Source organism: Phallusia mammillata, chromosome 4, assembly GCF_965637545.1.
Source record: "Phallusia mammillata chromosome 4, kaPhaMamm4.hap1.1, whole genome shotgun sequence".
Lineage (NCBI taxonomy): Eukaryota > Metazoa > Chordata > Ascidiacea > Phlebobranchia > Ascidiidae > Phallusia > Phallusia mammillata.
Genome location: NC_137255.1, coordinates 22,749,062 through 22,761,519, shown reverse-complemented (window position 1 = coordinate 22,761,519; position 12,458 = coordinate 22,749,062). Strand labels below are relative to the sequence as shown.

The following is a 12,458-nucleotide window of genomic DNA, read 5'->3' as shown; positions in this document are numbered from 1 at the left end:
CTTAAGGGCAAATATCATTAAAGACCAATTTGTTTTCTTAGCCCTGCTGACGAAAAAACATATAGGCTAGTTTAAAGCAATTGTAGAGAATCAGAAAATAGTAAATTACAAGACGAACGCTAACGTAAAAAGTTCAACTTCCACTAAAACAAACATGCAAAAAAGCTTGTGCTACAAATGCTTTCGACACCAACAACTGATCAAGCCAACAGAAATTTTGTACAAGTTCCTCAAGTGAGTTGCTGATGTATTGACACTAGGGTATTATTTTTTGATCGTGTTTCCTTTTTAACTTGGTCTCCTGCGTCACAACAGTGCCCCTGTTACCTTTTTCCCTCGTGACACAAAAGTAGTCCTTTTTACAATCTTAAGTTACAAACTTCGATTTGTTGTTTGTTGTGAGGTCTACAAGCGTTTCTTATCAAATTTCAAGTTGCGATGTTTTAGGGAATTTTTGAGTCACAGGCAAACGTTTCCGAAGTGAACTGGTTTCGAATCGCGACATTTTTTGTAAACAAAATGACAATACTGTGCCTTGTGACTGGTTGCCATAGTGCAGTTTTGTGATTGAGAATTAAGGATTTTCCATTTAACAAAACTTGTAAAGTTGCAGAACACATTCGTCGTCCTAATGTTCGATTTTCAGTTTTGTCTCGATATTAATGATGTTGTGAACATCGGTTTAATCTAGGATTACCGCACGTTTTCAATTACATAGACCTTACCGAAATTTGGGAAATTGCTTGTGGAAGCCCTCGCCTTATCCGAAATTGTTTCGTCCAGTACACTACAGTAAAGTTTTTTGTAAAATCTTAAGTGGTAATTCACCATTTGAATTTGCAGTGTGACATATTGTACATTTTTTTTGCTTTGACCCTGTTTGACTTGGTAATCATTATTTAATTTCCATTTAATTACATGCCTCGACTTGATTTGGAAACCCCCATTCATAAACGTCATATATTTGATCCAAAATAGTCAACGTTTCCAAATTTCACCCAATTAAATTGTTTCGCTTCCAAATAACCACTATTAGGACTAAAGTTATCCCCCGCGGTACATAACAAAGCCACGAGGGTGTCTAATTTCTGTTTGTTTGTTTCACGGGCAACCATCGTCACAACTAATCCTATCCTTGAAAGCACACTGAAAAGTTATATTTACGATCTGTTTTATAAGCTTGAAATACCCTGTATAAGTCTAACTTATCATCATACGTGGTTCAAAAATACACCCAATATATATTACCATTTCTTTCAAACACATATGTGTACACATTAACCTTAAACTCATAAAAAAACTCTTTTAAACAATAAAACTCAAAAACAACGTTCTGTTAGTGCGGTTAGTTCAAAAACAACAAACTCAAAACATCTTGAAGCACAGGACCACCAACAGCTCCTTTACTCAGGTTCTGTTAGCTAGGCTAAAAACAACTACTGCACAGCAAACCAACGCGTCTACATCGCGATAAAAAAAACTCAAAAATATCACAGCAAACATCCCCAAACCGAGAAGAAACGTGGGGCAAACATGGAATGGCGAAACCAGCGGCAATACTGTTTCAACCAATTTTTCATCTAATTTTAATTTTTGATTCTGGTTCCAAAGCGGTATTTTGACTTGTATATTTCTGTTGTTTTTCGATTTCTAGTTTTAACGTTTTGCCACTGGGTTATGAGATTAGTTCTACGGCGAATTACTACTAAATAATGCTACATTGGCGCGAAAAAATAGTAGAAATTGTATACACAGTGAAATGGGTGACTATTGGCAACCATCGGTGACGTCAAAGCTCGATGACATGTGACTGATGACGTGATGATGCTCCAAGTAACTTACAGCGGTCATAAACAACCCCCCACCCCCCAAAAAAACAAAAAAAAATTACACTCCCCAAGTAAAAAAATCGTGCAGTTAGTCGTCCAGGGCGCAAAGGAGAGCGGTTCCCCGCTTAATCCAATGCGACTCAGGGCGGTCGGAGGGCAGACGGATTGCCAGGACATAGTTGGTTGAATGGCCGGTGGTGGACAACGTTCCCTTTCGCTCGCTCGTCTTGTACACAGGAGTGTTGTAGTCACGACCTGAGAAAAACAGTTTGTTATGTGGATTGTTGAAGATGTCTAAGTGAAAATAAACTCATCCCGGCGAAACAATATGCGCAAATATGAACTATTAGTTGGAAAGCTCCTACGTGGATAAGTAAAATGTAAGATAAATATCAAATGACATATTAGTTGTTGACAGTGCTGGAAGCTAGGGTCTTATCACGTTATGGTACAATAACAACAAAATATATGGTAAACAATCTGTTCAACATAACGTTACTGAAAGACCAAGTTTAATTTGAACTATAGTGCATTTAGCATAGCATGAGCCCATCCCAAACCCAACTGTTTTAACAAGTCTAAATTTGCCCTAAAGCCTTAAGTGAGAAAAGAAGTAATTTTTAATTAAGCTTATCCCCGAACCCGACCCACCCAGATGATTCAGCAATACCTGTTTTGATGTTGTCTACGCGATTCGGCTTCAACCAAATAATAGGAACGGTGTCGAACAAAACCTTCGGGTGTTGCTCAGCAAGGACACCCCTGAAACAATAGAAATACCGCAGTTCTGTATTAGTTCCCTTGCCACTTTGTAAAGTATAGCGTACGTAAGTTATCTTATGTATCATATGTCATGTGTTGAAATTCACGATGATCACACGAAGTTTACGGATTGTTTTTCGATTTTTCGACCTCCACATTGCGCAACTTGATCCAAGCCCAAGATATATTTTACCCTGTTGAACCTAGGATAAATTGTCGACAAGCGTTTTCGTCCCTTCCGATACAAGCGCACTATTACAGACTTCGTGGTAATTTGAAGTTAATAACATGCAAAAAACGGTCGCAAGTATTCCTAGTATGAAGGTCATAGAGCTTTAAAGAGCTCTTCTGGCAAATGTATTTTTATTACCCGGGAGCCTGCTGACTACAGGAAAAGGCTATATCATGGAATATTCACCAACGGGGCAACACAATCGACATCAAAACAGACGTGATGCTTTCAACGTGCTACAGGCACCTGCCCAAAGATTAGAGGCTCACTCATTCGTTATCGCGCGGTGTTTTCGTTTAGTTCATTTTTTCCTGTATTTATCGTGCACTGTACTAGTCGCTGTCAGTACTATTAACCCTGATGAAGACAACCTGTATAGGACGTCGAAACGTCGAAATAAAAATACATTTGCCAGAAGAGCTCTATAAACTTGATACTATGCCTGGCAGCAATAGCTTAAGTATTCCTAGTCTTACTTCTTTCTGTCCCAGCGCGCTCCGTCCAAGAAAAGACCGTGAATATAGACGCCGTCGACCGGTGCTCCGTCGCTAGTTTCGTCGAACGGAAGAACCTCAAACTCGAAATCAAGCTTGTCAATCGGAATTGTGTATTTCCTCGCGTAGTTCTGACGAGCTCCGGTCAAGAACGCTTGCGTGAAAAAGAATCCTGAAACCCAGAACACCGCTGGTTTCCCATCGTCGTACCAGTCCTACAGGACAGAACCATGGTGTTTGATAATAGAAAATACATAACAGTTGTGTGTTGTGGAAACCTCTATGAAAGATACTGGAACAAACAGTAGGCAAATGCGATAAAATGAAACGTTGTTGCGAACTCGACATGCATCAGCGTAAACATAAAATTCCGAATTTAAACAGTTAAATGCGTTATGCAAAGCTATGTTCAATCATCCATTGAAAAAAAACACCAAAATAATAAAAACGCAAACAATTATTCCTATTACAACGTTTTTCTATTAAAACCTATTACTGGAAAACAGTAAAGATCTTGCAAAAAGTTCTAATTCATTATGTTGTAAAGGTTTTGAAATCGATGTTTTTCCCACCACTGCAACACAAACGAATCTGGTTTGGGGCATTTTCCAAGCATTCGTACGCAATGACATTTTTTCTTACAAATTATGGGCCCCAGGTTTCAAAACCCTCATGCAGTTAAACGGAAAGGCGATGTAGTAGTATGCAATTAACCAGTTCTCTATGCATTAAAATCCCTATGTGTAAATTCACTCAGTTTTCTGGCACTTTTTTCAAGGTAGATGCTTGGCCAATGTGAGCCAGTTTCATCTATGTTGTATTCCCAGTTAAGGCATCGCACAGACCAGTTGATGCATAGGTTTTTACCCTGTTGCTCCCTAGAAACTGGAGTGCCGTTGAATGGCTACACTTAGCCATCCGGCCGATCTCTCGCCACCAGCTGCACTGATGAGACCTTATAGGTCGAAACAGTGTGCACTATCTGCAGTAGATCTCCACCGAATGTGTAGTAAACACAATTTCTATCAATTTCTCACCTGAAGGAATTTCAGTCTGGCCAGGAAATTGCTGACGTAACTTCCAAGCGGTTTCAAGTTGGGATAAGATTTTTTCATCCACATTTCCGGAACTTTGCCGATCAAGAGACTGCTCGCCACCTTCTCCAGTTCAGCGTTCATCACAACCAAACCTTTGATCGCTTTGCGAAGGTTGACGAGAGTAGATCGGATGACCCGAAGCAAACTGCACGACAAGAATATTTAAAATGAAGATAATGGTGCAACAAAGCAATCAGTATCTTTTTAGAATATTCTTTGACAAAATAGATATAGAGTAAGTTTTTAGCAATTCAGGCAGCCGTTTTGCGCAATGAACATGATTAACATGCTGTAGCATCGGTCAAATATGACAAAGACGGTAAATTGTAATTTGTTTAGTTTCATAACAAAGAAAAACACAGTTTGATTATTTAGATTTAAAATATCGGAAAAACTGTTGTATTCCTAAGGAAGTTATATTGATAAAAACAAGGAAAATAAATTGAACACGCAGTACTATATATGGTAACAATTACACTTTCTTAAAACCATATAATATTTCTGATTACAGTCTTTACTCAAAATGCCAGGTGCGCCATCAGAAAATGAGTTACTAATTATGTCAGTAATGAAGACGCATCGATATAAACCCCTAGGACCTATTTAAAACAGGCAACAGTGTGAATCATTTATTGGGTTTTAAAGTCGTGCAATATTTTAAATGACAAAATATCCGGTTAGTACTTGTTGAAGCGTTCCATCTCTTGCACGAGCACAGTGTTCATGCTCTCCTCATATCGGACCGGATATTTCTCAAGCGCTGCCTCGATGTCGTAATCTTTGGGCAACTTGTTGAGAATATCGAGAGCGATTTCGTTCAAAGCGTCATCGGTCTTTCCCCCTCCGCCCCCTGACTAAAAAACAAAAGCACAAAAAGGTTGGGTTTGCTATCAATCTAGAGACAAACGTTTGTAAAAGTTCTGGTAATTTAACAGAGAACACAAATACTGTACGCAGAAGGAGTAAAGTTAAACATGGTTGCACAGACTAAATCCGGTTGATTGCACAGGGATCGTAAATCTCAACTACAGCCATTTAGAAAAAAACGTCCGGTTAGTCGTATAAACCGTTTCATTGTAGGAAATTACTTATACGTCACGCGATTATTTTTTCAGGATTTATATTGGACCCAGTTGGTCACATCAAAAAAGGTGGACTTTAGTTTATCAAACTCTGGTTAATTACATACAAACACCTCGGCAAGTTTAACCTGATTTGTCACATATCTTGTGCAAAAGTTGTAACAATGAATACCTACAAACACGTCATACTGCAAATCAATTATTCAATGTCGGCATAGAACTTACTTGGGAGCCTAGTGATAACAGAACTGAGTCAAACAGCTGTCTGGTTTCCTGCAGTTCCTTCGATATGTCGACATTCTCATGCATCCCGAACACGTCGGGTTGTTGAATAGTCGGGAATGCCTGCAATGTCACATTTGCCATTACACAACACTGTACTCCAAAGCTTAGAAATCTTAAGAGTACCGATGTACCACAAAGATAGGTATTTGTAATATCAGCAGTAACATTAATGTGCAACAGTTTCAAACCATTTCAGTTTCGACCCTTAACATTTTTATTTATTGTTTTTTCATTATTAGTGTTTGCAGGTTTGCGTTATTTATTTTTTTGGGACATCGTAAAATCATAAAATTCTGAGCATATCTTTTACATGCTCGAAACACCCACGAAATAATTTGTAAGTCGTTTATAAATGTGTAACATACCAGCTGTAATAAAACGTTGTTAAATGTCGAATTTGATAGTAAGGATCAGGTCCAGTGGCCTCGCGCTTTTTTCAAAATTTAAGGCGGGAACACCATCTCCGCTCAATACTTGAAACAAGTACCAATACCTTAATAAACTCAATGTATTCTTCGTAGCTCATTTGCGGTGGCACGTAATAAGTGCCAGTCGGTGAAATCTTGTACTTGTGTTCGTGAACCATAGACGGGCTATAGAAATCACGCAGAATGCTCCTCAGCAAACGACGATCCCAGTCATCCGTGACGCGGCCTCCGTAGTTGCATTCACCCGTCAAGTACGTCACAGCCGAGAAAGGAATTTCGTCATATTCATTGATAAAAATCTAAATTAGATCAAATAATGGAAAAATGTAATTTTAGTTCCACTTTAGTTAATAAAAATATTTTGTTTAGCACACTTTGTAAAGCTACTGCTAAAAAGGCTCCTGACGTGGGTTCGACTCTCACCGCATGCTAGATTTCTTTAAACTACGCTTTAGTGGAAATGCTTGGTGACCGGCCTTTCCTTAGGCCTGGCGTACTATCATTTCTATTTTTGAGACAATGTGATAAGGGGCCGTTCTAACAAAACCTATTCCTATGAAAGGACCCAAAATTTACAATCTGCACAGACGTTAAACGGTCATAGCTTAATTTAGCATTTGGGCACCGTATTAAACTGAACTTCACCACATTATCCAAATAGGAAAGAACACAGCTTTCTAACCTGTAGTTGTCTCACACTGATCCTGAGATCAGATTCGTTAAAGCCGTACGGGATGTTCCAACCAAGTGGTCCAAACTTTCTTCTCTCCTGAACGATTGCGTGGAAGAAGCACAACCCGAAGAGAAGTTTCTCGAAAACCTGAAAATTGTGCACTTTCTTTCCACTGAACAAAACCTTACACTAAACCTAAGATATTCTATCGTTGTTGCTACGTAATGTGGAATAAATTAAACTACTAGAAACATTTTTTGGTTAGTTTCTGTTATTTTTACATTGTGATTCCATGTAGAAAAAAAGTAACAGAAATTTCAGCTTTAAAGTGTAAATATCAAACTGATCAGAGTAAATTTACATACCGACGATTTTTCTCCACAACTGGCGAAAAACTCGGGATCAGATATTGGATCACTGAGATAGGATTGAAGAATGTTCATCCTGAGACCAGTGGGAGGTTCGTTTGTCATTTTCACACTGTTCTGCAGAACTGTGACCGGGAACTGTAGATCAAAAGTGCAACCGTATGAGGTAACCAATACACATCGTGCAATTTTTCGGCATGTTTAAAGTAATAAAATGGATAATAGATCAAATTGAGCGGAAAATTTTAACATGTCAAGCAAATTTTCCTACGAATTTTTCAAGTTTCTAAATATCCCAAAAGTTTACTTAGGGCCGATAAGGCCACCGCCCAAAATCTTCGATCATTACAAAAAATAACTTGTTGACATTACAGTGGTCACCAACCTAATTCAATATTGTTTTTTTATCAATATCATACTGAGTTTTACGCACGTCTAATTTTGTCCATGTGTGGCAATTGCAATTTGCATGACCCTTCACCTAGTCTGTTCAGTTGCCGTTGGCACACAGTTAACGTATAATTTACTTTGAATATGTTTCTATGTCAACTATTGTATGCGTGTTCTATGTGATTATGTTTCATAATTATACCTTTATGAATCTATTGAAATAAGGCAAAATGATAAATTTACAAACTTACTTTATCCGAGGGGTAACTGGTAAGCCAAAGTCGGAATTCAGGGTGGATTTTCTCCGGGTTAAACTCTTCGCAAATCTTTTCCATAGCCGGCATCCAAGATACAGCCAGATGGCAATTCTGCAGGGCGACCCACGAACCATCCTTCACCGCATTCTCAATCATTTTAGCCGCGATCGGGCCTTGACCTTGACCCAACGAGATCGCGTTGAACTTGTCTCCTTCGAAACCTTTGTCGGCAGCGAATTTAAGCAGAGCTGAAAAGGGGAAGTTTTTGTTTGTTAAGATTTTGTAGAAATGAGCCGCTGTTTAGAATGTTAACAAAATAAACAGTAGCACATATAAACAGTGTAGCACAGAACTAGGAACTTGTAATGATCAGAGAATATATTTATGATCAAGTACAAAAACTTTTTAAAAATGTGTAAAATAAAATGTCTTTGCCTGATACAACTTACCAGATTGTTTATGCAAAATAATGTTTTAATTTGAAAAAAAAGCTGCATAAAAATGACCTTATCCTGCTTTTATTATTGTAGCTTTAAACAGAAAGTTTAAACAGAACAAAACATCCCGAACAACGGTTCAGGCATGTCTGACGTGTAAACATACCTGCCATTGGATCAGCACCAGGTGAAAGAACAAAGATAAGTGGAATACTTCTCGCCGAATCATTGTACGACTTTGCCAGGTCGAAAGGTGGAGGCTCCACAAATTTTCTGCCAAGTTTCTCAAGCACAAATTGCCGAATCATCGGAATAACCTAAAATGTTTAAAGTAAACCAAAGATAAAAGAACTGAGAATGGGAACTGATTGGAAAGTAACAGAATCAGTCAATGGATTTGCAAGGTACTGGCACCTTCAGTTAATACAAACCCACAGGATAAAACAGAATAAAAGATAAAAAAGATAAATAAAATGTAAGCATTTGTCCAAGTGTCTAATTTTTGTTTTACAAACACTTTTTTGGCCGTTTTGCTCAAACAGTTGTTTGCAACTTGTTTTAGAATACATGCATAAATGGAGTCCCACGTAACTTAGCTTGTATCCTGTTAGCTACTAAGGATCTAAAACCTGCCTGCACACAACATTGTGTTGTGGAAAACTTGCACAAATCGAGTTCAATGTAACTAAGGTTGTATTTGTTAGGTACAAAGTTGATCTAAAACTTGCCTTGTCAGGACGGAGACATCTGATGGCCGTCATCCTCTGGAACTCATTGAGTTGTCGATCCCATGGAGTAGGAAGAGTTGCTCCCTGAGGTTCGGTTAGATCGTAAACCTTCCTCCAATCCTGCACGTGATCCTGGAAGCTGTCCCTGTGATTAAGAAGAGAAAGGGATTGAAATATGGAGATAGTGGTTCCGTATAGGTAACCAATTACTGTATTTTGCAACGCATTCATGAACGATGTCCAGATTAATTTTACCAAAAATGTTTTAATTATGGTCAAATCTAAAACATTTTTTTTTCAATGTACATCTTTTTCCAGGAGTTTTTTTCGCAAATTGTTTTGCAATGCTTTCTTGGCGACAAATTGTAAATATGCACCAACAATTGTAAATATGCCACCAAACTGTTGATCAAAAATTCTCCAGACAGATTGCACGTACAAAATTCCGTGCGTTTAAAATCATGTGGCTGAGGTTTGCAGAACTTACAAGAATCCTCTGAATGCTGGCAGATCCTTCATACGACAAATCTCATCCCATGACTTGTCACTCAACCACGACGGATCGGGATTGGGTCGTTTGTTCTCTAGCCCCACTCCACCGGTGAGGAAAAACATGAACTCATCCCGCGAGAGGTCGCCCTTGGCACTTAAAAAACGTAACATAACCGCATAAGATATGTAATTAGTAACATAGCATACTGTTTTTTTGGTGTTATACTTAAGATAGTAAAGACGATTTCAATTAATCGGAAAATCCGGTAAATCCATGTAAACGTTCCAAAGCCTTTTAACCATATTACTGCAAAAGGATATATTTAGTTGGACATGTTTTTGTGTAAACAACTTCACTTTTGCATGTATTTGTAGATCATATAGCAGTTTTCTTAGCTAAGGATTTCCTATATTGTTTTAATTGCTATTGATAATGTTTTCTTACAGTGTAAGGTTGACGCAGAGGACAAATGAGAAAAGCAGTTTGTCCTTTTCGAAGAGAGAGCGACAAACGTTGCAGTACAGATTGTAGGTGAAGTGATCGGTCAAGTAACGCAGCCTCTTCTCCAGAATTTTCGATTTGTTACTAAAAGTTAAAACAAAATATGTATTGGTTACAACTCCACAAACGGTCAAAAACGCGGCAACGAGATAACACAAGTAAATTGATTTCGAAAGTCAGCATTTATTTGCAAATACTGATTGGAATAAAACTAAATTCCAAAATTTACCGGTTTGCTAACAACAACAACAACAAACAGCAGTTTTGTTGAAAAACAGTACCAAACAAATCGTATTTGCACATGTGATATAATTTCGTGATTGTTACTGTGATGATTCAGTTTATCCAACTAACCTTTCTTGTATGGAGTTGGTGTAGAGATTGACAAACCAGGAGAGTGAGTACTGATACATAGGGTCGATGTTGGGCAGATCAGTTATGCTGAAGAATAAGATCGAAGAGTGCTTCGCGATTGGTCGATATCCCTCGCGTGACTCGGCAATCTTCTGTTCGGTTGTATCAGCAATCTTAAGAGAGAAAAATGGGTAAAATGTAAATTGCCATGTTTTTAGTCTATCTTACAATTGGTTATTTTTCACGATTTCTGTACTTGCAATACTGTTTTTTAAGGTTAGTCTAACTACAGAAATAAATAAAATGTTCACGGTATTTATGTTGAAATAATTCTGTCTTTTTACCTTTCCTCAAAACATTTACTAAACCCATTAAAACAAAAATTTCATAAATCAATTCTCTCTCTTCTTTTAAAACGTGGCCATCGTTTTCCAAATCCTTAAAGACCAAAAACAGCAAACAGGTTCACACACCTTTTGTTTCTTCTGGATTTCATCTGACAGGACTTTGGAGGAATCAAGGACGAGGATGGCGCTCTCATCCTCCAGGATGTTGCCTTCGGATGAGGAGAGCGTATAGAGGATCTTGTCTTCAATCTCCTTCAACTGCTTCTTATTGGAAGCACTCTGCAGGATCAGAAGATTCCTCTCTTCTTCCAGCTCAGGTCTACAAGTAAATGTGAGATGATTATTGAAATGTTTAATTTGGGCAAACATATTGGTTTGGGATTAATCATCTGCAAAAGCCGAAACTACATTACTGTTTGTTCTTTTTAAATAGAAGTTGGTTGAAACAACTATAAGGAGAAAATAACAATTGAAGAGGCGTAAGTTTTAAACCCGTAAAACACGCAAAATGAAGTGGACTTTGCTGAAGCACAGAACATCATAAAGTGGATATTCGGTATAGAATCTCATGGATCATGTTCTACGATGAAAGTGATGCAAGATTGACCGACAGATGGCTAAAAAGGTCAACATCACTCGATATTATGCGTTTTCCTGACTATGGCAGTGACAATGGTATCACTTGTCTTGAACTAAATTAAAATCACTTGTGTTCAACCAAACCACCAAAAATTTTAAACACATGGGGTCAAAGTACTTGAAAAAAGACAGGCAGCTTGACAGTTGACTTAAGCACAACGGGTACAGGCGTTTCTTCGTCAAACTGGAGCCCTTAATGATTTGAAATAATTTTTCACATGGAAATTACTAATTTCGTTGTTACCTCTCCTTGGCAACCACGATCCCGAGAAGTTGGTCCTCCAGTCCCTCGGGAGTGATCATGAAGTTGAGAAGAGACACTTTGGTTGATAACTCAGGCAGATAATGTGGATTACGGAGTTTGGTTGTTATGTAGAAACGAAATTCTGAGCTGTATTCAATCACGTTTTCTCCAAGTCGAATACACAAAACACCACCTAAAAAACAGAACAACAAGTTTTGTGGATTAATGTTTGTTAAGTTTTACCTTTTAGGCAAAGTACAGTAATTTCAAAGTTTTATTTTAAATGCAAATAAAACAAAAATTTTGATTAATTGCTAAGTTATACAACGAACATTTTTATCTTTTTCAAACTAGAAAAACTTGCGTCTTGGCATACAGACGAGTCTAGTTAATCGCAATTCAAGTCTTTTGTCCCGATAAACCGGACTTCTAATAACCGCGTGTTTTTCAGCCCATTTACTTAAAGACCTATAAAACGTAAAGAATGCCTAACAACCTATGTTCCCTTAACAACGTAACAAAATTTAACAATTCCAAACCTTGTTTGAAAGTCTGTTTGAGCAACAAAGGTTCCAAAGACGGGTCCAACTCTTCTCCGACATTTTCGAGTAGAACCGGAGTTCCAAACTGAATCGAGTTCTCCATAACTCGCATGTAATCTGGGTTACTCAGCTTTATCACTCCCAACTTATTGTCTCGTTCAGAGTTCTTTACCCATTTATTTGCTTGTCCTTGTGGATCGATCATTAAGGGCCTGGAAAACGGTTTTCAAAGATAAAAGCAACTTTTTTGGATGTATTACAGGCTGCTACAGGTAG

At 38.0% G+C, this 12,458-nt stretch overlaps 1 protein-coding gene across 1 annotated transcript in view; it reads right to left on the bottom strand.

The window, feature by feature from the left end:
• Positions 1-1,215: 1,215 nt before the first annotated feature.
• The window catches only part of LOC145222928 (dynein axonemal heavy chain 12-like), a 47,624-nt gene continuing 36,381 nt past the window's right edge, over positions 1,216-12,458 (bottom strand). The window contains exons 55-72 of the mRNA XM_080089175.1: positions 12,180-12,394; positions 11,641-11,833; positions 10,884-11,076; positions 10,411-10,583; positions 10,000-10,140; positions 9,550-9,708; positions 9,063-9,207; positions 8,501-8,651; positions 7,892-8,145; positions 7,248-7,388; positions 6,892-7,029; positions 6,275-6,508; positions 5,722-5,841; positions 5,099-5,268; positions 4,355-4,559; positions 3,300-3,532; positions 2,500-2,591; positions 1,216-2,084 (exon numbers count right to left, since the gene is read on the bottom strand). Of these exons, the coding sequence (XP_079945301.1) occupies positions 1,918-2,084; positions 2,500-2,591; positions 3,300-3,532; positions 4,355-4,559; positions 5,099-5,268; positions 5,722-5,841; positions 6,275-6,508; positions 6,892-7,029; positions 7,248-7,388; positions 7,892-8,145; positions 8,501-8,651; positions 9,063-9,207; positions 9,550-9,708; positions 10,000-10,140; positions 10,411-10,583; positions 10,884-11,076; positions 11,641-11,833; positions 12,180-12,394 (3,124 nt within the window). The 3' untranslated portion in view covers positions 1,216-1,917. The remainder of the gene's footprint in view (positions 2,085-2,499; positions 2,592-3,299; positions 3,533-4,354; positions 4,560-5,098; positions 5,269-5,721; positions 5,842-6,274; positions 6,509-6,891; positions 7,030-7,247; positions 7,389-7,891; positions 8,146-8,500; positions 8,652-9,062; positions 9,208-9,549; positions 9,709-9,999; positions 10,141-10,410; positions 10,584-10,883; positions 11,077-11,640; positions 11,834-12,179; positions 12,395-12,458) is intronic.